General features: G+C 37.9%; 1 protein-coding gene across 9 annotated transcripts; it reads right to left on the bottom strand.

Moving 5' to 3' along the window:
* Positions 1–99: 99 nt before the first annotated feature.
* On the bottom strand, positions 100–25,363 carry usp7 (ubiquitin specific peptidase 7 (herpes virus-associated)). 9 transcript variants are annotated; one of them, XM_079629206.1, is made up of 32 exons: positions 25,127–25,320; positions 24,392–25,024; positions 21,147–21,251; positions 20,821–21,019; positions 20,469–20,607; positions 20,276–20,364; positions 20,091–20,199; positions 18,418–18,548; positions 16,176–16,230; positions 15,959–16,039; positions 15,781–15,871; positions 15,453–15,535; positions 14,774–14,883; positions 14,216–14,393; positions 12,018–12,162; positions 11,698–11,828; positions 11,342–11,476; positions 9,350–9,451; positions 9,134–9,239; positions 8,887–8,979; positions 8,715–8,782; positions 7,985–8,085; positions 7,749–7,902; positions 7,554–7,621; positions 7,354–7,462; positions 7,168–7,245; positions 6,926–7,026; positions 4,648–4,747; positions 4,360–4,479; positions 4,176–4,247; positions 2,367–2,457; positions 100–1,600 (listed from the first exon to the last, which is right to left on the bottom strand). In XM_079629206.1, exons 2-32 carry the CDS (start codon positions 24,465–24,467, stop codon positions 1,494–1,496), a joined length of 3,327 nt encoding a protein of 1,108 aa, XP_079485332.1. In that variant the 5' UTR covers positions 24,468–25,024; positions 25,127–25,320; the 3' UTR covers positions 100–1,493. The 9 variants fall into 9 exon arrangements, with proteins under 9 accessions (XP_079485332.1, XP_079485331.1, XP_079485333.1 ...); XM_079629205.1 differs by having other exon boundaries at positions 24,392–25,363; XM_079629207.1 differs by having other exon boundaries at positions 14,237–14,393; positions 24,392–25,363.
* Between the last annotated feature and the right edge of the window lie 587 nt (positions 25,364–25,950).

The following is a 25,950-nucleotide window of genomic DNA, read 5'->3' as shown; positions in this document are numbered from 1 at the left end:
CAATTGTGTGCAATTGTTGTGTGTATCTTAATGGAACTGTCATAATAAAACTGAAACATGCTTGTGCAATACCTTAAACACAATATGGGTTCTCATCTTCATATTACATGACACTAGCACAGCATTACAATCTAGACCATGGCTGTAGCTTTTATAGAAAATTTTATTCAACATACATTTTCCAGCAAAAAGGCAATATACAGGAAGAGTTGTCGTACACTGCTGCTACACGGAGGAATTAGACTGGAGAGAAAAAAAAAATCAAAAAGATAGATGTGATCTGCAGGTCATCTTTGTACTGCACTTAAACGAGACAAACTGTTGCAATTAGTTGGGGAGAAAAAAAATCCAAAATGAAACTGTCAGGATCCAAAATGAAACTACACACAATGAATATGAACATCTGAATTGATCTGTACCCAACAAATCTGTTTTAATTTTACATGTTCATTCTTTAAATATACAATTTTAATTGTTTTTACAAAGCCAACTATGCACTAGGGAGCATTCCTTCTGTGCTTAAAGAAAAAAAGTTTGTATTGGTTCATTAATGCTGGTTTATCTATGTCCCAAACCAGTCTACTATGCGTCTGCAGCCTCGTGCCAACAAACAGTACAACGAATCTGGAGCCGTCAGCAAGCGACCCCTCCCTCCCCATCAGAATAATCCCACAGCCAGTGACAGAGGCGCTAAAGAAGGGGGGGGGGGAAGGACCTTATGGGGAGAAGTGGAAAAAAAGAGAGAGGGAGAAACCCAAAGGGATATGCAAATCAAACTCCAACCAAAGATTACATTTAACAGTGCTGAAAAATGTAAAACCTTGGATTATTAAGTGCCAACGTGCAAGATGAAGTACAGACAATTTATTTCATTTTTATTTATTTTAAAACAGATGCTGTGGCGCTTTACTTTATTATACAGGATTTCCAAAGACGACAAACTGAATTTCTCCAACCAAACTAAGTGAGAAAGTAGAATTGTGTAAACATGAAAACTGACTAGTTGCACTAAGGAACCAGAAAATGAGACAACCATGTCAGGGCAACTAGCAAAAGCATCAGCCATTTGTGGTGATTTTTTTTGTTGAAGGATGGAGGTATCCTTTTCATCTTCTGCAAATGACATAACTCCTCTTTCCATCGCCTCCACCTCACAATGCAGCAGCTTTCTTGCCGTAACAATTCTTTTAAAAACGAACTTAAAAAAGAAAAACAAAACAAAAACGAAAAATCAAAATCAAAACAAAAGTCTAGGACATACCGTTCCCCCTTTCTTGTTAAAATCCAATTCATTCTTCCAGACAAATAGGCAGTCAATAGTTAGAGAAGCCAAATCGAACAGCCTCAAAAGAAAAACAGGAGCATCAGCAGTCACTCCATTCGCTGAAGACTTCATACATGGTGCCTGTGTACCCAGACAGCAGGTGTTAAAAGTGGTGCACACAAGAGGTTTGGTTAAAGTCTTTAGTATCGTTGGTTAGAGTGGGGGCTTGTCAGTTGTGAATCTTGATCGCTTTTTCCAGGTACGTGTAGCGACCTCTCTTTGGAGCTTTGTTGAAGTGGTCGAGCCCTAACCAAGGCCTCGGGTGTGACATGTTCCCTGATGAAGTACAGAATATGATAAGGTTTAGGAATGCACAATATATCGGCCACCATATCGGTACCGGCCGATATGCGTTCAATGTTTAATGTTGTCGTTATTGGCCTGATAAGAAATTTTGGCAGATACATTAAAGCCAATAAATTACACATTATTTCCTTCAGCGGAGACATTTCAGATGTGCATTGTTCACACTGAAGGTTTTGAAATATATTTGGAATCACTTTGAGAAGGAAAATACAGTTAAGTACAACATGTGCAGCGCAAGTCTGTCATACAGGCTACATAAAATTATGAGAACATGACTATAAAAGAATGTGAATTATTTGTGCAGCTGTTTTAGAGCATTCATAACAGTTATACTTTAATGACCATCACAGTCAAGTTATTCAAAAACTTTTATCCTGTGCAAATGCAATTTGTAATATATGTTTATGTCGTGTATATCTCTGATTTATCCCATATGGGATGCTTTAGTAAAGTTAAAGAAGTAATAAAGCACGTCGGTTTATCGGTAATCATCTATTGCTTCAGTGCACGCCGCTCAAACAGCAGTGCTGTTATTTGAAACGGTAATATTCATTTCAGCCGTTTCTTTTTCAAACATATTGATGCATTATTAATAACTAGCACTTTTGTTTTTCTTGTATTCTTTTCATCAACTATATGGTTTAGTTAAAATAATTGTATTGATCAAGCGATGGCTAATCCATTTGATGTATCCATGGCACATGCATTGTGATTTGAGGAAAAAAGCGTGACATACCTGGCTGTGGCTCAAAGTCTTTCAGATTCACCTCGTAGTCTTCCTCGTTGATATACTGATGCCGGCCCATCATGACTATTGCAAACTTGAACTAAAATAAAATAAAAACATTATATTATAATATTCATTTATTTTATAATGACTGGTGGTCTGGGTGAAACCTAACTTGGGTCTGAATCAGGACTGTGATCTGCTAAATACTGACCATTGTTTATTTACTTTTTTCTTCTTTCTACATTGTCTACAAGGCACTTTGTCTAAACCATTTATTTTAAGACCTTTAAATTTAGTCAATTTTTCGTCATTTAACTGTCAGAAAAAATTTAATCAACCATCATTTAAACCTTAAATGTTTCACTCATTATTCCATATTCAGGTCTTCAGCAAACCAGAAGGCATATTTAAGATCTCTAAACTGCCCTGATATTTTTATTACAAAATAATAAAATTATATATTACACTAGATTTTGACATCGTTGATGCATGCATTCCAGTGTATATATATTTATATATTCTAGTAATGCAGGCACACAAATAGTCTAAGCACTAAATTCCATCAAATAATTTGAGTCACTACATAACAAAAAAAAATTAACTATTTTAATTTATAGCCATTTTATCGTGTATAACAATTTATTATAAATAGTTTAAAATAGGGATGCAGCTGTGCGACTTCGTGTAAGTGGTATCTCAAAATGCATTTATGATGCAAAATTAATGTAAACAGTCAGTTATGTCTTCAGGGATTAGACAGTCAGGACAAACATCTGATGTGTCAAAATAGAGCTGTACATTAGTGTGAACGTGGCCTATTAGATCTGTTGGCATCAGTAATTCAGCAGCAGGAAAGCTGAGAAAGAGAAAAATCCCTCACTGCTCGTCAAGTCAAGTCATCATTTATATAACGCTTTTAACAATGTAGATTGTTTCAAAGCAGCTTTACAGAGATAAACGTATAATTTAAGGTAACATTGTTTTGGCTTTATAGCGGTTCTTGAATAAAGATATTTTCCAGCTAAAGTTAGTTTTGATTGATTCACTTCCGTCGAAGTGATCATTTGATATTAAATTAGGGGCCGCTAAGAAATTAGGGGCTGGTTCTCTTGGCTGGAAAATGTTCAGATACCGAAACCACTTAGATACGGAACACACCGTTTATTGCTAGTAATGTTTCTTTGTTCCTCTATTAATTACTCTGCTTGCATGTTCTGAAACAACATTTGAAAGTTCTTAAAAGTTAAAAATTAAATCAATTGTATGTCACATAAGTAATTAAATAAATAAAAAGTACAAATAAATGTAAGATGTAAACTAATAAAAAAAAAAAGAAGATCAAGATTGGGTTTGAATTGGATCTTGAAGTGCCTAAAGATTCCCACCACTAGTTTAACAACAACAATATTTGTTAATTTATGTTTCATTTATGAAACTGATACACCTTGCAGAAGTTTAAATCGTGTGAATGAAGCGCATAGCATACATTACTCTTAAAAACATGATTTTTCATCATTAAAAAATAAATTGTTAGCTGAGAGCTTCGTTATCAGATCCACCATTAAACTACGCTAATATGATTGTGCACTTGCTTTGCAGGAAATAATTAAATCATGTCATGTCCAAGGTAGTATTATGATTGACACATTCTCGTCATTTAGAGATTCAATATTGTTGCACAGGACAATATAATTGCTCTATTACATACCTTGGGTCACTAGAGACCTTGTTTGCATTTACATCAGTGACCTGGACATTTACATTACATTTTCAAACCTGGACATTTTTTTGCACATTAACATTTGCTGCTCATACCTTCTCAAACTCTTTCTCCTGAATGTCAAGCATGCTCTGAATTCTCTTCATCACTTCTCTGAAGGGTTCCCCCTGCCAAAATAAATGCACGCATTAAAAAGGACACGACACATGCAAATCGAACAAATGACCGCAAATCGAACAAATGACCACAATCCACCCAGTGAACACTCAGCGAACACACCTGACGAATCTTGAGCAAAAACGGAATTCCGAATGTCCCGAAGACTTCCTTGTGGAAATGTGCAACTGGAATCAGCATTTCATTCTCCTTGTCCAGCTCAACCTGGTCGAGAGGGATTTCCTGCCACGAAAGACATTAAACTTGGTTCAAGGGAACATCCTCCACAAATAAGCGGCAACTCTCAGATTCCAAATCATTTTAAGAGGCTTTACTGGAGAACAGATTCTTTGTTGTGCACATCAGTGAATTATGGGATTTGATGGCTGATGAGTATCAGCTCGTCCTTACCTCTATTCTGAATGTTCGACTGGCTGCTGGAGATAAACATTCTAGCAATTCATCTTCCTGGTGAACCCCAATAATTTTGTAGCTGACAATTTCTAACAGCCTATAAGAGCAAAAGAGAGAATGATATCAGTAGTGGCAAGTGAAAGGAGTCAGAAATATGAACAGTGACTTGCATAGCAGCGTTAGTGAGTGATTAAAGCACGACTGGCTGATTTTCCTCAGTATCGTCAGTTTGTAATGGATTCACATTCAAGAGATCTATAAGGCTCATCAATTTCAAAACACGCAAGGTGCATTAACATTGCATGAAACATCAAATGTCTCTTTCCTTATCCATAGCAAGAAAATTTAACGCATGGAAATTCTTATGTATCCCTTTGTACTTGCACATTACTGTTCAACAGTTTGGGGTCAGTGGGATTTCTCATTAAATTGGTCAGAAGTGACCGTCTTTAACAAAAGATTTCCATTTCAAGAGTCGTATTACAGAAGCAAATCTTAAATTGATTTAGGATTCCTATTCTCTTACAAAATCTCATCTTATCTGCAGTTAGGAAATCTTAAACCCCTCCATTGAGTTCGGTAATCAACTCTCAGGTCTGTTGTTGTTACCAACAGAAAACAGCTGCTGTGAAGTAAAACTGAAAAACTCTAGATTAAAACAGAGAAACAAAATAAGTGGTGCTTTTCATTTAGTAAAGTTTTGATAAGCTTGGTAAAAAAAGACAAAGCCTAATCTTTTAAATTCATAGGAGTCTAATTATTTGTCGTCAAAGTGCAGAACATAATTTGGGTGTTTACAAAGTCTTTCCACCATCAAACATCACTGTTCTTCATCTTGTAGCATTAATAAATGTGACATCAATCTCAGACAGGGCTATTATGTGATTTTTACAGTTGGCTTTTAAATAATTTTTAAGTTAGGACACCATTGGAATTGTCCCAAAGTTAAAACAGTTAAGAAATGTCATAGCTTTTGTCCTAAATGAGGTCATAACTGAAATTGCCAAGTTCTTTTTCATTCTATTTATTTTGTACTTTTATAACACAAGATGCTTTTCAGTTTTGTAGCAGATTGTGTCCAAATACCTTATTTTTTTTATCAGCCCTGCAAAAAACTGACTTATGCTAGAGTGCATTGTGTTTATTGCTTGGTGCTCAATACACTAAAGGAGGCTGTACTGTACCAACTACCTAAGGGGGGACTAAATGCCTCTAGGTGGAACAAACTGTTATTTGCACAACTGTCTGTTCAAAATAAAATGAAAAATCAAGGATTGTGGATTTGTTGCTTTTTCTGGTAACACTTTAGTTTAGGGTCCAATTTTCACTATTAACTAGTTTCTTATTAGCGTGCATATTACTAAGATATTGGCTGTTTATTAGTACTTATAAAGCATATATTAATGACTTGTTCTGCATGACCATATTCTACATCCCTTAATCTTACCCAATACCTAAACTTAACTACCTTACTAACTATTAATAAGCAGTAATTAGGAGTTTGAGGCAAAGGTTATAGTTAATTGTGAGAATTGGACCCTAAACTTAAGTGTGCCAATTTTTCCTATTGTACAGAATTCATATGGAACTGTGACCCCAAAACAGAGGCATGTACCGAACAGTGACTTATGTGTAATGTTCACCCCTAACGTACAGGCGCGTGTCTGTTTTCAAAATGCAATTTTAATGTTTATAAGGCATGTCTCAATGCATTTTGCTATGGATTTCTGTAAGTTGTACTGTATCTTTCAACATATCTTTTGATGATCATTCATGTTTATTGGTAGTAAACGGAAGAGATGATCGGTTCTAGGTGCTTCGTGCTGCCGCTTCGCTTAAACTGAGGTACCACAGCCATCTGTCGCCACATTAAAGAGCGCCAAAACGGTGTTTATTGTTTGAATTTCATAATAAAAAGGGCAGAATTTAAAAAGCTCAGACTTGGTTTCATATCAAAAGTAAAAAAAAAAAAAGCTCAAAGCTTATTGCGATTTATTGGATGGGAGATGCTACATAGTTTTGTTTATTCATCAACTGAAAACAGCATAGACTAAAAGATCGATTCATGTGATTTAATAATTCATACGTTCATAAAAATGAGAATTAAAATTGAGAAAATTATATTTTTAACCCAACCTGTGTGATGCATTTAATTCTTCATTTTATATTTTAGAAAACTGAATGGGGCAATAGTCAAATATTTTTCCATACTGCGTAGGAACCCCTTTCCATTATTCAGGGCTTTCAATTTTCACTGAAATGAGAATACACAAACCTCAGCTTCTCTGAGCCTTTGTCTGAAAGCTCCACTGCCTTTTTACATTCCTCCAGAAGGTCCCGAACACAGCCATGCTTGTCAGGGTACAGTGTGATCTCCTAATGCACAGGGGGATAAAAAATAAAAAAAAGTCACTGATAAGTGTGCCAATGACGCTGGAAACGTACATTATGTAAATTAAGTAGGGTTAACTGGCATAATGATATATTCAATGTAGAACTATTGCAGCACTTTCTTACCTCCTCTCGAAACATACTGTTGAGCCATATGGCTTTGAAACTCCTCCTGTTCTCAAAGTCTGTGATCTTCATCTTTAGCTGTGGGAGGAAAACCATGAATAAATCAGATGCCCCGAACGTAATGGCTTAGTTGATCTCATATTCCCTTAGAGGAGTGCCAAGTGGAAGATAAGGCCTCTCTCTCACCTGCTGGTAGTAGAGCTTCTTAGGCTGCCGGGGCTTGAAGAACTGCAGCAGGTCTCTGAGAGTGCCTTCATAGTTGTGCCTGAGTGGGTTGCCTGGACCATCTCTGTACCTGAGAGGAAGGAGAATACAAATTCAGGATCATGGATGCAAACGGGGTGGGGGGTGAAGAGGTCTCATTAAAAAAAAATTAGAAGACGTACCCCTGTGACTTGAAGAACTGTAGGAGCATGGGGTCAGTATTTAACCTCTGCGCAACAGTCTTTGCCACCTGAAAATGAATCAGGATGACAATTTTCAGAGGTTGCTTGCATTACTATCTATCTATCTATCTATCTATCTATCTATCTATCTATCTATCTATCTATCTATCTATCTATCTATCTATCTATACCAACCTGGAAGTAGTTCATTCGGTTTGACAGTGTCACAACAAAGCCTGGGTCATTGTGAATGGTCTTGTCACAGAAGATGACATCCACACGGTGGTACAAGTCTCTGAAGTAGTCTTTTGCAGTAGGCAGCTCACTGGTTTCATTTTCAGGATCGTCCCTGGTGGTGAAACGACAAAAGATCAATCGATTTCAAGGCCATGTAAACCTGTGTAAAATGTCTTAAAACGACGAATTCTTACTTCTGGAACACAATTATGTCTCCATCCATCAGCTCATCCAGAGCCTTGTCCAGGGAGACATCATAGTCTTGTATTCGCTCTGTTAAATTCGGTTTAACTTCCTGTAACAGAATGCATCATGTTTTAACTAAAGGTCCCCATTTGAAGCCAATTCCTAGTTATGCAGAATGCATTTATACTAACCATTAAAATGCATGAAATACACCACAGCTCAAAAGTTTAGGGCCTCATACTCTCTCCAATGCTGTTTTTATTTTATCAAAAATACAGTAAAAGCAGTAAAACTGTTAAGTATTACAATTTAAAATCTAATACAGAACTGAACTTTCAGAAATTATTCCAATATGCCAATTTGGTGATCAGGAAATATTCATTATGATCAATGTTCAAAACCGTTGTGCTGCTTAATATTTTTGTGAAACATGTGATGCATTATTTCAGGCTTCTTTGATGAACAAAGTTTTATTTAATGCATCCTTATTTTTATAATAATTATAACCTCGTATTCTCATGTAAAATAAATAAATATTACTGACCCCAAACTTTTGAACAGTAAATACAAACCATATATTTTCATGCTGCTCTATTATAATGTTTCAATGCCTAAATTCAATTGTAGCATACAAATTTATGTTTTCAACCATACCAATTACTGATTACTAATGCATTTCTACTAACAATTTTCTCTAAAAAAAACAAATTGATAGATTATTCAAACCAACAGTCTTACCTCATAGAGGATAAGGCTAGTTCCCTGCTGAAACCCTGCTCTTTCACACATAACGGGCAGCAGGTCTCCTGTTTGGGTCAGGGTTAGAATGGATTAAATGTAATAAAGGATTGACTTCTGTCTTTACAACAAAAACTTCATGAGAACAATCCTATTATCTTTTATTACTCACGTATTTTACAGGATATAGGTGTGTAGATATGTCCACAATAATTTAAGCTTCTGGTTTTTGGATCATACATCTTCAAGAACAACATTACATCATCTGAAAATCAAAACCAAGGTTAAAAGGTTAATCAGAGCTGAAAAAGATTTTTAGGCCTTTTGCTCTACATAAAAATGAAATGTGAAACATCTGCAGACTACAACATTAATGTTCTGAGTATATTCATAATATAAAAGTACACATTGAAACTCACGGTCTTTGTCGAACTTGGGTAACGTTGCGCCACTGGAGGCCATTTCTGGATCTACAGTTTCTAGAAATATTGTCCATGGGTTCTCGTTATCGCTCAAGTCGATCATCTGTTTGTGACATTGACATACAGAGCTTTATTCTCACATTAAGAGCAAAATATGAAATTAGAATGCTATAAAAAGTACAGATGTTTAAAAATATAAGTGCACAGACTTACAGACTTGTTGCAATCTGCTTCATAATCCAACATGGCCGGGCGTTTAGTGCCGTTGCTTCTGGCCTGCATTGGCCACAGTCTCATCTGGTCCTGTGGGAAACCCTGGAGGAATTGAAATTCATTGAGACCATCTCCATGGAAAGAGCAGAAAAGAAACAACTAACCTCAGGCATTAAGTGAATGTGAATACCAACAAAACGAGAATTTTTGAAAGCTCCCAGTATGCATTGCAGCATTAAATAAATTATATGGTTACTGTAGCAAGATTATCTTTTTGCTGTTTGACGGTCATCAGTTATTTGCTGTGTGGTGATGTTAAGTGGTGATGCAAATTTTTACACTGTTGATTGTCACTATGAATCAGGTTTCAGCATTCAAGGTTGAGGTCCATGTATGAATGTCCCTTTCAAACATAAGCTGCTTTTCCACCATAGGGCCGAACGGTTCCAAGAACGTTCTTAAGCCTGGTACGGCACGATTACAAACTGAAAGTTTCAAAGCGGTTGGCTAACAGGAACCCTGCTGGTAGAATGCATGTATTAACGTCGCCACTTGGGATTGGCCACTTGCCTGGCTACCAGATTCTCATCTGTTCCGCTTTACAGCACGAAAAAAAAAAAATCAAGAATGAACACAGGGCTCGACATTAACACTTGTCTGCTTGTCCGGGAAAAGTGGATTTTTTAAAAAGTTTTAAGTGAAAGAGTTTTACTTGCCCGACCAATCAAAACGCGAGAATGATTCTGATCTTATACAGTCAGTCAGTGTAAACAGCGATTGGTAATGGATAGTGTATTTCTGGTCGCTGTGCTGCCTGTCTATTTGTGAGAGAGACGTTAGTGGAGAAATCCAGAGGTAAAAATGTTGAGTTCTTTTATTTATAATATATGATATAGTTAAGTAACATAACACGACTAAGGGAGCTGTTCTATAATATCACGATTGCAAATGTTACATTGAATTCATAGTTTAATAAACAAGTAGCCGAGTTAATATGCAAGTTAGTTACTTACAATTTAGACACATTATTGACTGGTTTTGTTCTTTTTCACCAATGATAATAGTTACAAAAGAAAAGCAACACTAAGCGCTGTTTTGTTATTGAATGATTCAGCATTTTGAACGAATCGTTTTAATGAATGACTCAATGAATCATTTATTAAGAGGGTCACTTGCCGCCAACTATTGGTTTATTGTTTAAAGGCATCATTTATTTTTTATATTTTTTATTTGATTTGATTAAACATCAATCTCTGTAATTTTGCAGTGTAAATTAATTTGATTGATAACAGCCCTTTTTATTAAAACTGAATTTGATCAAATGTAAGAATCTGACATGAAAGATAATGCATAATTTTTGTGAAAAAGTTTTTTTTTACTTGAAGCAAAGCCCTGCCTTTTTCACCACTTGTAAGTTTGCAGGTCTGTTTAATATTTCAAAAAGTACAATAAATGTTCAAATTTTGATTTTTTTTTAAGAATTGTTGAAAGGTGTTTTTTAATAAATGCAACACGTTCCCAAAGTCACGTGAAATAATCGTGTTACATAATCGTGATTTCAATACTGTTTCACAAACAATACAGTTTGTGAAATTGAGTCTCAGAAAGATTGGTTGTACTCAACTGTATGTTTTTTCTTGATGTGTTCCCACCTTTAGCGGTAAACGTTTTTTTAATATAAAGGAAATATCTATTTGCTAAACACTACCGGTAATTTGATTTATACAAAAAAAAAAAGTATCGGACTCATTCTGGAAAAAGTGGTAACGGTGCATCCCTAATAATAAATTTTGGCAAGACATTTTGTATTGTGAAAGAATAAATGAAAATAGGTAAAACCGCGTAGGACGCTTAAAAAAAAAAGTAGCTTAAGCAAACTCAAACTGAATGCATTTTCCCTTCTTTTTTTTTTTTACTAAATTCCTTTAACATTGTAACGAACTGAAAAGAGAAAGATGTTATCCAAGGAACTTGTGTCAAGTGAAGGCTCACCATGGTCTGTGAAAGGTTCTGGACAAACTCAGCCAGAGTGGAGCTTTTCAGAACCTTGAACACTGTGTATTTTACTTTCTCCTCATCATACATGTCATTGCCCTGATGTCCACAGAACTGATCTTCTGTCACCATCTACAGGAACACAGAGTGATGGCAGGATGGTTTAAACAAACACAAAGTAGCTTGGAATTATTTTAAAAATCCAACTCTAAAGATCTAAACTTAAGGCCTATGCCAACATGACCTAAAGTGACAATTTTATTAATTAAGTGGACAAATACGTCTTCCATTTAGAAAGAACATTTGCATTCACAAGAATAATTGGTTTGGTTGGACATAATGTGGCTCCATACCTGTACTTGCATGTAAAGGTGAGCCTCCTGCCTCTCTTTTCTCTTCTGGGCTTCCACCCTCTTCTCCTCCTGCAGCCTCTCCACCAGCTGCTGGGGGATATCATTGTCTGTGACCGGCAGCAGGACCTCACCTGGACATGACAACAGCACTTATAAGCACAGATGGACAGAGGACAAGCCCTAAGATCCACAACCAAAGACAGGGTGGTTTTCATAAGAGTTGGATTGCTGTCAGTCTACAGGTCCACATTACCTCAGGCTAAAATGGTAACATCATAAATTAACCTCACAGCAGGCGTAATTATGATCATGGCACTCACTGAGCTTGGACTCTCTGATGTACACCAACATGTAAGCGTTAGTGCAGTGACGCACTGACAAGTCATCATCGTGACCACCATAATTGTGTTCGATGGCCTCTTCTTTAGTGCACCGTGAAACGACATCATCGTCAAATTTACACCACTGCAAGAACAAACAAACATTACATCTGGAAAAGGCATGTGGAAATTAATAGAATAAACCACTCCAGAAAAGATCAAACTAAATGCCAAAGTCAACACAATGTTTGCTACCAGACTAAACAATACAGCTAAAGACAAAAACAATGCAGGGCTCCAGACTATGAAAACTAGGGGTGGGACAAAATATCGATAGGACGACATATCGTTGTCGTCCCCCGAGTGATACGATAATCTATACGCTGACGCCAAACATAGAGATTTTAATTAATATAATAAGGCGCTCTAAACAGATTTTCCTGCTCCCAGCGTTGCTACTTCATGGCTCCTCGAGGTAGTGCTCAACATGAATGAGGGAAACATGAACATAAGTTAACTAGCATAAGAAAAGGAGGTTTTTAACAGAAGTGCAAGTAAAATAAAGACGCCCCAGCCACGTTTAAGTGCGAAGTCTGGATGCACTTCGGCTTTTATACCATTGATGGGACAAACATGTTGTATAGACCCTATAGATAGCCTATATATTAGCCTATATAGACCCATACTAATACAAAATTACTCAATTTAAAAGTTAACTAATATTAGCAGCTTTTAATAAATAAATAAAAATACAAACCGTCTTTGACAATACTGACCTCAGACCAAAACATTAAATTAAGCCTAATACCATACAGCAATGAATCGCAAAGGAGAGTGTGGAGGAAACTGATCATGTATGTTCATGTAACTCCTTTATTGTTTTGGATTGGCAACCACGTAAACACATCGAAATTTTAAACACAACACAACTAACGTTACACAAATATGCCGCAAGTTGTGCCGCCTGGCCGTCAAGTGTTTCATCGCATGCGCGGTACCGATAGTGTAGGAAAACCGTGACGTTTTCTACTACGTAACTACGCGCATGCGTGAAACGGATCGTGCAGGTGGAACGGATCGTGTACCGACAGACCTCTTTGACACTCTTAGTCACAAGTAGTTTTAATTGTGATATTTTTAGGTCAAACCGTTCTTGTCTGTCAGTCATATATGCACATTGATGGCCTAAGACACGAAACAAGCGGTTTGTGTGATAAAACGAACAGTATTTATATCGTTTTTATCTCTTTTACACAACGACGTCCAAGTGATCTGTTTACTTAGTCTGCGTAAGCGTCGGAAGTGATCTCTACGTCACTCATTGTTTACACCAGAACCTAAGTACAGAACAGAGATTGTAGGTAGGACGGCTAATAGAAATGGTACTAGTTTGCGCTTATCCGGGAATGTTTAAACCGACGTAAAAAAATACATTTACGTAAGCTCGCGCGAACTCATCCGGGAGACCACTTAAGGTGGGTTAAGGTGTAAGGGAAGGGTCAACAGTGTAATTACATACATTAATTACAGCTGTAATTACATGCAGGTATTTTAAAAATATAAGTACAATGTAAAAACATGTACACAATAAGTCCATTGTATCAAATTAGTAATTTCAATGTAAGTACATAGTACTTAAAGCCACTTAATATAAAGTGGGACCAGAAAAACATTATGCATAATTTCATGTGTAAGGACACAGTTTACTACCGGGTTAAAACGAACCTGCACACAAAAGGTGTAAATTTAATTTGAATGGCTATATCTCTTACATTGATTTTAAAGAAATGTGTATTTTGACAGTCTTAACATCCAACATGTTCATTTTCATACTAAAAATTGCCATTTTTTTTAACATTTTTATGTACCCCTTTAGTGTCAAAACAGACAAATTGAGTAACAATGTAAAATCGTTTGTCACTTTTGAACAATTTCATGTATTCTTGCTAAATAGGTATTAATATCAAGCAAAAAAACTAATTGTCCCAAAACTTTTAAACAGTAATTTATCAACAAGCTAAAAAAAGTGTGAAACTAACAAAGACTATTTATAGCCAAATTCAGTCTCAGTCTGGAGCCTTCCAATGCTTTTAAGTTTTACTTTACTAAAATTAACAAAACATTTCATGCAACCACAAGCCACCCAAAAAGCCCACCCATTAGAAAAGAGAGGGACCCCTGAAATAAAAGGTTCTCACTATTGGTGCGGTGACACTCACTTTGCCGTCTCCTTTAGGATTAAGGTAGACGACGTAGTGACCCCCGTGGTTGTCTCCGCTGTGCACCAATACGGCGTGGAGAATGTAGTTGGCCGGGTCTTTCACATCTGGCTTCTGCAGAAACTCATCCAGAGGTAGCTGCTCTGGGAATTCAAACCTGCAAGGCAAAACATCAAGCTCAGCCTCCATTTCTCTAGCATCATCTCAGAGAGTGAACAAGAGCTTATGCCAGACCATCTTAAAGTGTACCCTCCAGTCCATATCCAAGTTAGAACTCAGTCAATAAAAAACATTTAGATGAGTCACTCTTACAAGGATCTTTTAAGTGTAATCTCCCTCTCCACAGGACAAGCATATATTCTATCCGGATGCAAAATTCATCATTACATCACAGAAATAATTTCAAAAGTTTAATGAGTATCGGTTTCACTTGTTCTGTCACAAACTCTTCATTTATTATGCCACGTTTAATGTCAAAACGGCAGATCTAAAGCACAGTAGATTATTACATCTACAACACAAAAAAAAAGCTGTTACCTGTCGTTTATCTTAATATTTTGGTCAGTCTGAGGGTCGTACATGAACCTCATGAGCTGTAGGTGCAGGATAGGAGGGAAGGTCAGGAACTTTACACCCTTTTCTGCCTCCTAGAAGACAAATGAACCACAAACAGCACTCCAATTGAATAAGTAAAAAAAATAAAACCAGTATCATCAACAACAAGCTGTATATTATTAGATAGAGTAAAGGCAGTCACATCACCAAAACGTCAGCTAAATTTAACAGAAAAATTAGGTGCATTGTCTATTGTAAATGGTGTAGCGATGCTTAAAGCACATCTTAATCAGGTTACTTTAAAACCAAGCAGCTTATTGGTAAACGGTGCGAATTGGCAGGTTATAAGTTTAAAATGATTGAATCCAATGACATTTGTGTCATCCATTTCCAGTTATTTCAGCTGTGCAAACATCCATTATGCTGCAAACTGGTATGTATCATATTTAAACACCGGGTTGTAGCACACATAGTTACCATTTACTGCACTGTTATTTTTCATAGTTATTTACCTATAGCAGCTAATCAATCGGAAGCTTCACATAGAAAAAATAAATAAATAAATAGAAGAATGCATTTTACCGTACAAAGGTAAATGTGACTGCACTTTTAGGTTTGGTTAGCCTAAAGTATGCAAGTATGAAGTATGCAAACCCCTCACCTGTAGACCATGCTCCCCTGCATCATATTTGTTATCCCCATCCAGCTGTTCCACAGCCACATAATCCTTGAATGACTCAAAGACTGCAGGGCAGAAAATATGCATTAGTAACACCTCTACCCTTTAAATCTGAGACTGTGAGCAGTCCTACAACAATATTTTTCTTGAAACGACTTAGCTGAATTAGCCAATTTTGTCAGATCAAATATCCATCATGGAACTCAGTTGCAAGATGTCAGCAAATTCATGCATTTACAGACCACATAACAAGAATGGCCTTCCTGGAACAGAACAGCAAAGACAGAATATCAGAGAAAGCCACACTTACTGTTTTTCTTTCCTTTTATGCTGAGCTGGATGTCATAGTAATCCTCTATTCTTTCTGACCGATAGTCCACATGCTTACACTGGATGTAGGACTGAAATGGAGAAAACACCCAAATGTGGTAAGGTTGAATCAATGAATCAGATGTAGAGCGAAACCACAGAGAGTCCGAGTGACTTACCACCATCTTCCCTCGGAAGAGCTTTGGGATAGTACCCTCCACACATGTTCCTTTCATCTTGTTCTCTACATTGTCCAACAACTATAATTGGCACAATCACAAAACAGATGGACCGAAATCAAGCTCATTCAATCTGACATGACTAATCCTTAATTTGATCAACAAGTTAAAAAAAAGAGAAGGATCCAAAAGGATCCATGGATATAGGGCTACTCACCACTCTGCACAGTTCCTGTACATCATGCTGCATGAAACTGTCTAGAGTCTCCCATCTGAGGAAATGGACAATGGAGGAGAAAAAGGGGGATTCACATAAAAGTACACCTGACTATGAATAGAGCTGGTATTGCTAACCAAAAACATTTTAGTCACATGGGGTGGGTTGCACCAATAAGGTTTTAAAATGCGTTTAAAAATAAGCAGGATTACATTTATACCATCATTTTGATCCTGGATTAACTTTAATCCTGTTGCACCATAAATTTAAACCTCAATTGGGGATTAACTTTAAATTTACAGGTGAGGAGGTTTAAATAAAGTGCAACTACAATATGTGGCTGATTGAACAGACAAAAACAGGCGTTTATAACAAATAAAAGTAAATTAAAGTGCATTGAGCCGGCAGAGTGTGATGGTCGGGCGGCCAGTAAGCTTATGCCTGCTGTAAAATCTGGGATGCAGATCCATCACTCGTCTCTGTGTTTCTGTTCAAGAAAAGACGAGGAATATATTTAGCAGCGGTGATGTTGGTGAGCACCAGTGATCGCTGCCGCACTTGTTTCTCAGGGCCACGATCAAACGGTCAGGTCATGCCAGTTTTTTTTAATTAATAGTTTTGCCATTAATTGATACTATAAATATATTTCCAGGCTTATAAAATCAACACACGCTGCCTCAATATTTTCAGTGCCTGCTTGAGCAGTAACGGTCTCTATATGCAGCAGTTTATAAATAAAGCTGACATTTTACAAGTTAATTTCCTAGTAAGGATGTCAATTTTCACAAATTCCCATGATCGATCGTCGTTTAAATTAACGATCAATTAAGCCTTAATCGTTAGCCTTAATACTGCCATATGCGTCTGCTGCAGTGGCATGACAGGGTCTGCAAATCCTGCTCAAAACGCTATGTTCCTCACCAAATGAATGAGAATGGGTTTTAATCTAAATAAAGGGCTAGTAGGATTGTAAAATGTTTCGATGTGATTGATCATTTAAATAAATTAATTATTTAATAATCAAATATAATGACGACTACTACTAATACAACGTGTCACCAACGCCGCCTCAGATGCATGTGACTGTTGTGGACGTGCTCTCCCTGGAACAACGCACTGAAGACGGCAACTAAACCCAATGCATTCACAACGATTTAATACAATAGTGTTCTCATGTTATGTAATATGTCAGTCCCAAATTATTAATCGTTATTATTAGTCGTGCATTTCTGTTTGAGCTGCGCGCGCTGAATGAATAGGCTACCGTTAAACTGGAGCACTTAGTTTGCTAGCGCGTTATTTAACTCAAATAAACACATCCTATATAAGATTAATCAGGTATATTCAAAATAAACTATTGCAAATTATTTCTGCACAAAATGACGCGAATGCACAAGTGAACTTGAACTAAGTGCCATTTTACGTGCCATTCATTCAGAATGTTGTGGCCGCGCTCTTCCTGGAGCAACGCAACACGGCAACTAAACTCAAATAATGCACAATGTTTAATTATTACAATATTGTTCTCTTTATAATGTCAGGTAATATGACAGCTGCTTTGTTTCGCGGTTGAGCAGCACGCACGCGAACCTGCTTCAATAAGTTGTATCGATTAAATGTATTATCGACAATTAATCGATCGTCAATTAATCGTTAACATCCCTTTTTCCTAGAGCTACTTATTTCAGAGTGAGAGAGTGAGTGAGTGAGATTCTGGTGGTCAAAGAGCAAAATGGAAAATTAACATTGTTGCCATTTAATTACAATGGCGAATTCATCATTGATGAGAAAATTAATCCTAAATGGAGGTTTTTAAATCACAGGTTAGAATTCTAATCCCTGATTTGGTAATCTGTGTTCAATATTAAGTGGTGCAACAACTTGATTTAAAATAATACAGATCAACAAATCCTTGATTATCTCTAAACTTAGCTTAATTTAATCCTTATTGTTGCAACCTACCGACACAATTGTACCTTTTCTACTTTACTCTAAAAAAAAAGTAATGTAGTTTGTTGAATTTTACAGGAAAGAAAAATAATGTTCCTTCACAGGAAGGACAAAAAAAAAAATTATTACGAAGACCAAAAAAAAAAAGAGTATATAAAACATATTCAAGGAGAATGACAAGGCACAACATGAAACCCACACTTCACATCTTGCCGTGAAGATGTCAACAGGCAGATGTGTCAGTGTCTGATTCACAGTGCTTGTAAACTTGGACATTCAAAACAAAACTTACCCAAAAGACTTAGTCAGCTTCTTTGTCCCAACAGGCTTATCGCTGTGCTGGAGCTCATAGAACACCCTCTGCAGGGCGAGGGGAACGCTTTTAGAGGAATCATCTCCCTCAGTGGGCATCATATAAACCGCCTAAAAAGCAAATACAAAGCAGGTTATATGCACAGCATCAACCTGTGCTTTACTTTTATGAAAACATTTAAATAAACAACAATAAACAAAATAATAATGCTATTAAAAGCATAAAAAATATATATATAAAAAAATAAAAAATAACAACTCTTCCACTGACCCAGAGCTTACATAAACAATTTGAAAAATAGACAACCCCCACAAATGTGAAGCAGGGTTTCCCATACATTAGACCAGAGTTTCTCAAACTCGGACTTGGAGGGCCACTGTCCTGCACAGTTTGGCTCCAACACTGATCAAACACACCTGAACAAGCTAATCAAGGTCTTCAGGATCACTAGAAACTCACAGCTAGGTGTGTTTGATCAGGGTTGGAGCTAAACTGTGCAGGACAGTGGCCATCCAGGACAGAGTTTGAGAAACCCTGCATTAGACCGTGGAGATAATATTTCCTGCCATGGTCTCAAAATGAACTGGAAATATAATGCCCGGAAAAAGTGAATATTATATATAAATATATATGAACAGGAAATAGAACGTCTCTTAATACCCCCGTACCAGACGAATAACTGCTCTGGCGAGTGAAAGGAGCTAGTTCTGTCCACATAAGCATGCAGTGAGTGAATGGGGCACAGCAGGCATTCACTAGATTCTCATAGATAGTCATCACCCGGGTGCTGATAGCCCGCGACTCGCGAGCACTGGCCAGACCTGAACAGCACACATTGCTATCTGTGTTTAAACTAAACTAATTTAAGCCATGCCAATTTAAACATTCAAGAACCAGAAGACACAAATGAGAACTTGCGGCCGCTGCGAGAAGATTTGTGCGCGCTCATCGGAAGCACGCAAATATATTTTATATTATTTTCTTTATTTTTATTTGACGGTTGTCCATTTTTCCCTGAACATAGCACATACTGAACCGTACCGAAACCTTGACCATAAGACCGTGATACAAAAAACTCTTACCAACCCCAAACTTCTGAATGGCAGTATATAAAATTGACCACGCTTTATCAATTTACATGCTCTTATTCAGAATTTCTTTTGAAATGTTTTGCCTGTTAATACCAGCGCTTGCTGTAAAAAATGTGCTCTGCCAGCAAAGGGACACACTGATTCTGGCTCTAATAAGCAATATTTTCTCTTATTGCTTCACATTTTATTTCCAATATAAAGTGAATCCCCATCCGGTGAGATGTATGACTCTAATAAGAACCAAACATTACCAATAAGACTCAAAATATGGCCACACTTGGCTGCACCTGAAAGCAGACTGCATCATCTCTCATCACCTCAACATAATGCATCTACTTCAGTTAGGTGAGGGATGCAAGTAGGAAAGTAGGCTGTATTCCACTGGAGCTTATAGCATGGAAAATCAATTTGCAAAGTAGGAATACTGTTTTAATAGTCGTTTAACTCATGCACATCCCAAGCAGACATCTAATTATGTGGTACATACAGCCTTCTGTAAGAATATCGCAAAAACAAAACAAAAAAACTTCTGATTGTGACAATGAAAGGCAGATGTCTCACCCGCCGAAGCTGGTTTGTGAAGAAGAGAGTCTGTAGTAAGCTGTTCATGTAACATGTGGCTCCTTGATTCTTCAACCCCACGTAACCAGTGTGTTTCTTTGAATCCCAGCTGTAAGTAAAACAGTGACATCAGCTATCGTCATAAAAGCTTTTCAACATCGAAAACGTCACGAGAAATTACTTACGCCACACCGTGAGGTGCATCGGCTTGAACGTAGACCTCAAAAGTGACCTTATCATCCTCCACAAAGCCCCGCTCAGGATCAGTCACATCCTGAAATCAAAACATCACTTTAACATCAGCTATTTAGCTCTGCTCCCCTCTGACAACACCAGCTCAGCAGAGACGCTAATAAATAAATAAAAACCTGTACTTACACTCCATGACATGAAGTTGGAAAAGCCCCAGTCATTTTCCTTGTGGAAGAACAGGTGACTAATGCGGCGGCTGAAGGATTTCTCATCATCTTTGTAGTTGATTATTTTGAGCATGGCTTGAGCATGGCATGACCAGGACCTACATACGAGGAGGAACCGGTTAATTTAATTAGGCTTGCTTAAAAAAACAAAAATAAGTTATTTATTTGGGAATAGTCCTCCCTCACTTTAAGCAAAGAAAAGGCTAAATATATTAACTTTACATTTTCTAGTACAGAGATTTCACTGATGTCCTTAAATTAATTGACTTATTCATTGTCCATTTTTCTGTGTAATGGCGGTGATTGCTTACGTAGAGTCAGACTCAGCATTGCACTGAAGGAAGAATCCAACGCTCTTCTGGTGAGGTCTGTCTGGGTAAAACCGGGGCATCACCATGATCTTCCAGGGCAGATTTCTCACGAAGCAGGGTGGGCTGAGCACAGACTCACTCAGCCTGCTAAAGCGCTCCACCACAAAGCGGAAAGTTGCTTCAGAGCGCCAGCTTGTGTCTGTTATGGCGTGTTGTAATAAATAGTTAGAGCTGCAGATTTACTTCCACTCATAACGTGAGATTAAAAACAATCATATAAAAAAAAAACGAAAAAGTGTTATCATGCATGGTGTTATGTTCCTTACCATCCTCCATGTCCTCCTCTGTGTTGTTGTGTCCGTCAGCCATAGGCACGTTCCCATTGATGACTGGATTTTGAGGAATTCTTGGAGGATCGTCTGGGTCCCCAGCTGAAAGAAAAAGGCAAAAAGGAAATTCCCTTGTCAACTTGTAATGCTAGCGTAAAAAGCACCAGGCCCTTAAGATTTATTGCAAACTCACTCTTATTATGGTGGTGCTCAGATCCACCCAAAACAATGTATTACTAAGAATTTAGCATGTGTAGCTAGCTCTATACAACAAACTACTTAATATATCCTGTTCTATTTTTTTTTTTACTTAAAGATAACATGCAAAGCCACAATTAACCACTGAGAACTGCCAGTGACGAAGCTAAATTTGCATCTGTAACAACGGAAGACTCTAAAACACAGCTGGAGGCATCTTTTTTGTGAGTGATGATTGAAATTGTATTTGTAACATTTTAAGGTAGTCAATAAGATGTGTATAGATGGTGCATTCAAGTCATGTTGGAAAGATCATATATTTACAAGTTGAAAGCATAGGAACGCCACCAAAATGTTGTAATTACAAGTGGGAGATCTTCAGTTGGATACAATGGCTGTAGTGTTTATTTATTTGTAAAAACGAAAATACAACAGTATTGTAGAATTACTTGCATTCTTACATTTAATTAGAACTAAGCAAACACACACCCAATGCGCATTCATAATTTTGAAGGAGTTTAAAAAACACCGTATTTTTGTTTGTGTTAGATCAAAGTGAACAGAATTATCAAATACTATTTCCTAATCAGAAATGGCCTCTCAAGTCATTTACAAGAACTGAGAGATCCTTTTGATACCCGATTTTCCGAGTTGGGCAGGCCATAAACTTAAAACATGGCGGAGGAGAGAACTTTTGCTAGTGACAGTTTTATTTGCTTCCCCCCTACAACATCTACATATATCTAAACCATTTGATGCCAAAAAAAATTGACCACATTTATTTTAGAAATTACAGAATTGTTAGCAAGCTGACAAGGTAGCATGATGCATGTACAATACATGAATGTTTATGGTTTTCAATGTATGAAATCCATTGGATATTGACAAAATACATTAAATAGGCTACAGTTTGGCTTTAAGATTTCGCCAAAATATAGGCTACACAAATTAGCCACGGTGTCCTCCACTATTCCTATTTTTCTGACAACTTGAATGCAAAAAACTTGTAAATTACGACTTAAATACGTAATTACGACAAAAAAAATATCTGATAACGCACGAAAGCTGCATTAAATGCACCACGAGCATGCAAGACTAAACAAACAGGTTCTCTTCACGACGTTTTATTGTTTAATGAGGCCTGAATGAGTGAGACTAAAAACAGGCCAACCTGCATGCTTCATAGTGGCAACTTGCGTTTAATTTGCGCATTTTTAGGCCTTCGTGTGGTGTATAATGTTCATGTGTTTAGGTCTTGGTGCGGGTCTCTGGACAGCAGCATCAGAAACGCCCCCACGCGTGCACTGCAGAACTTTGATGAAGCGCAGCGCAAAACGTAGCGTCTGAAATACAGAGTAAGAAATCACATCAATGTTCAAGGGCCTTTTAAGTGTTATAACCGCGATCGCGAGTGGTCACGAGCCAAAAACTGACAAGAAAGCCGTAATCATTAAAAATGGCGAGCGGTCCCACAGCATGACTCGTTATACAATGAAGAAGCAGAAAATCCCCGCGCGCTGTCGGTGGATCCCCACGCGCTGGCCTTGACGCACAGTCATTACGATGTCGAAAACGCACCACATCTAAATTTAAAGCTTACTGCATAAGTACTCCCCCAATATTATCAATAATAAGGGTGTCGCTGAGGAAAAATACGCTACATTAACGGCTCGATTCCTCTCGTTTACCCCCTCCCCCTCCATACACATTTAGCCGAGCTGCTAACGTTTCCCCTGCGCAAACAGAGCACATATTCCGGACAAACTGTGTCATCCGACACCATCTAATGAGCAAATAAATTACTTGGATCGCGGATCCTTTGGTGAGCCATCATGTGCCACGGGTCGCGCAGTCACCCAGATATAAACAAACACATACGCAAGCAGGCCTCTCGTGAGTCTGATCTGTGCAAAATACAGTCCACCATCTTGAAATAAAACTGCCATCCACTCCCCCTAATCGAGCTGCACAACTTCATATGCTGCTCACATCCAAAGCCAATAATAACAACAGTAACATTAACAAGACACTGTACCAGCTTAATGCAACTTAGCCGATTACGTTAAGTTACGTTAGAGATCGCACAGAAAGATCGTCATCTTCTATGTGCCGTCGTTACCTCAGGAGCGAATTATAGTTCAAAATGGTGCTGTTGTCCAGCAATCATCCGGTGATGCTGTTTATTTGACTCCACTAGCAGCACTGAACATGAGTATTCGCGGACTATATATTGAAGTAATTAAATAAACTGGTTTCAGAATTGTCTAAACAAGCAGATGTTCTGAAAGGGCACTAAACTGCCCGATTAAATGGTGAACTCGCCTAGTTATGTTAACGTTAGTGGGCGAATGTCCCGTTTAATGCTCTTGTCAGATCGCATCAACAACAAACGCTTCTCCGTCCTTTAAATCACACCTTATAGCACAAAAACAATGTTAATGACTTACGTTTATCCATTCTGCATGCGAATACGGTTTTGCCCATCTAAATAACTAGCTCATCTGTGAGCATTAACCCCATAATGCTTTAAAAAAAAAAGTTCCCCACAGGATCTACAGGTGTAGCCGAGGGGCTCCTTACATAATCAGATGAATATCTGACAGTTTGTTAGATAGCAAGGCTTAAAGATGGGCTGCGCCACGTTAATGCAGGCAGTACAGACGCTAATACAACAAAATCCACCTCGCGTAAAGTTACGTTACGTTAAGAGTAACATTAACAGTATTGTTATTTAAAAACCAACCGTTATGGGGTTTCTAATAACGACGCAGCAGTGCAATAGAACTCAGATGAGGTAAGTTAAATAAATAAAAAATTGACTTTTTGCTGACTGGCTCAACTCCTCATGCAGCGAGGTAACGTTAACTTAACGGTTAAGTTACGTTAGCTGCTGGCTAACAAGCTATTGGGGTCAAAACATGCGACAGTGCGGCTTACTTATAAACAGTTAACTCTGGTAAATATGGGCTTAATGTGAAAATGTGGTCTGTGATATTAAAATAAAGGCTATGAGCTTTTTGTTTTTGCTTGAGGCCTTGACGTACCCTCCATCTCCATGTCCTCGGGCTCGCTGAGCTGCTGCTCGCCGGCTTTCTGCTGCTGCGTGTGATGGTGGTTCATGTTGGCGGCTTTGAGAATGGGAAGATGCTTGGGCTCTTTGTCTCCCTCGGGCCGGTCTGATGGCGGTTCCGCGGGCAGAGACTGGTGGGGAGTCGGAGGACGCGGGGTAAACAGGTCGAGCCTTTGCGGCTGGGCCTGCACTAAGACGACCTCGGCCTTGTCTGCTGTCAGCGCCGGGGATGGAGGAAGGGAGGCCGGTGGGGGAGCAGGCAGAGAAACGCGGACGTATTTGCTCGCTATTCGCCCAATCTCGGCGCCTGGGTGAAGGGATGCTAACGGTAAGGATAGTCGGAGGCCTCGGGCTTCTGCTTCACGAAGGCCCGATGAATGAAACCCCGGCTTTCCCCCGTAGAAGTGCGGGGCGAATGCAACTCACAACAACCTGCAGCCGGGGCAAACACAGATAGCCCAGCTGAAGCTAGCAAGAATGATAAAACAAGAAACAGCGCAACTCATGCGCCTTCGCAAGATTATTTTAAATACAACTTTCCCTGCAATATTTCCAGTCCGTGTGCTCCTCCGATTGTCCCTCTTCTGGGGGGGAACGAAGAAAAAACCTATCCATTCAAACCAGACTCTAATGTGAAATCGCACTCATTTAGAAGTTTAAACTCACTAAAATGACTGCGTTTCGCCTTGCCGTTATTAGTGAAACTAACCTGAACATCTAACGCTCAATTGTACACTGAAGCTGCATCCCAAACGGCTATTCAAACGAGAAAAGATAATTTTGCCCGGTCACGGCCAGAGCCTCTCTCACCCGCTCCCGTGGTTTATAGTGTTCAGTTTGAGGTAAAACTCAAAATGGCGGTCGCGCTCCTCTCTGAAATGTCACATCCGCATGGAGATCCAAACAGTGGCGCACACCGCGAGCGACATAACACACAAATGCTGCCTCACGCTAGACTTTATTGAAACTTTTCTATATATTTTTTCATTCACATTTTGCTTTACTGACAGCAGCATCCCTATGGGTTATGCAGTTATGTGGGTTGTATAAAATTACGGAAATGTGTAGGTCCATTTTTTTTTTTTATTAATCTTATTTAGCAAAAATCGCTCATTGATTCTTGAGACGCACATCCCACAACTTTATAATTATCACTTTTCAAAAAATACTTGTCCTCAGACAATTACACAATAATAGCTTATAGATTAAAAAAATATAGGCTATAGGTCTGTATTAAACGTATGAAAAAACATATAAATATAGCCTAGCCTAAATATGTATAGCCCTATTTTAAAGAAAAGCAAAAAAATATATATATTTTTTGCATTTTGTTTCTATTACCACCTTACCTACTGCCGTTTAAACAATATGAGTTTGTTTTTATTCATTTTAAGTAATTAAATAAATAGTTTGAGATCATTTCCCTCAGCTGCTACATTTAATGCTATTTTATGCAAAATACACTGTCAACACAGTAAAAATTCATTGTTTTGTGCATTTATTGGTAGCCCAACAACAATTAATTTTTTGAAG

Source organism: Phoxinus phoxinus (assembly GCF_949152265.1).
Source record: "Phoxinus phoxinus genome assembly, chromosome: 1".
Taxonomy (NCBI): domain Eukaryota; kingdom Metazoa; phylum Chordata; class Actinopteri; order Cypriniformes; family Leuciscidae; genus Phoxinus; species Phoxinus phoxinus.
The sequence above is the reverse complement of the archived record's forward strand: the minus strand, read 5'-3'. Positions and strand labels throughout refer to the sequence as shown.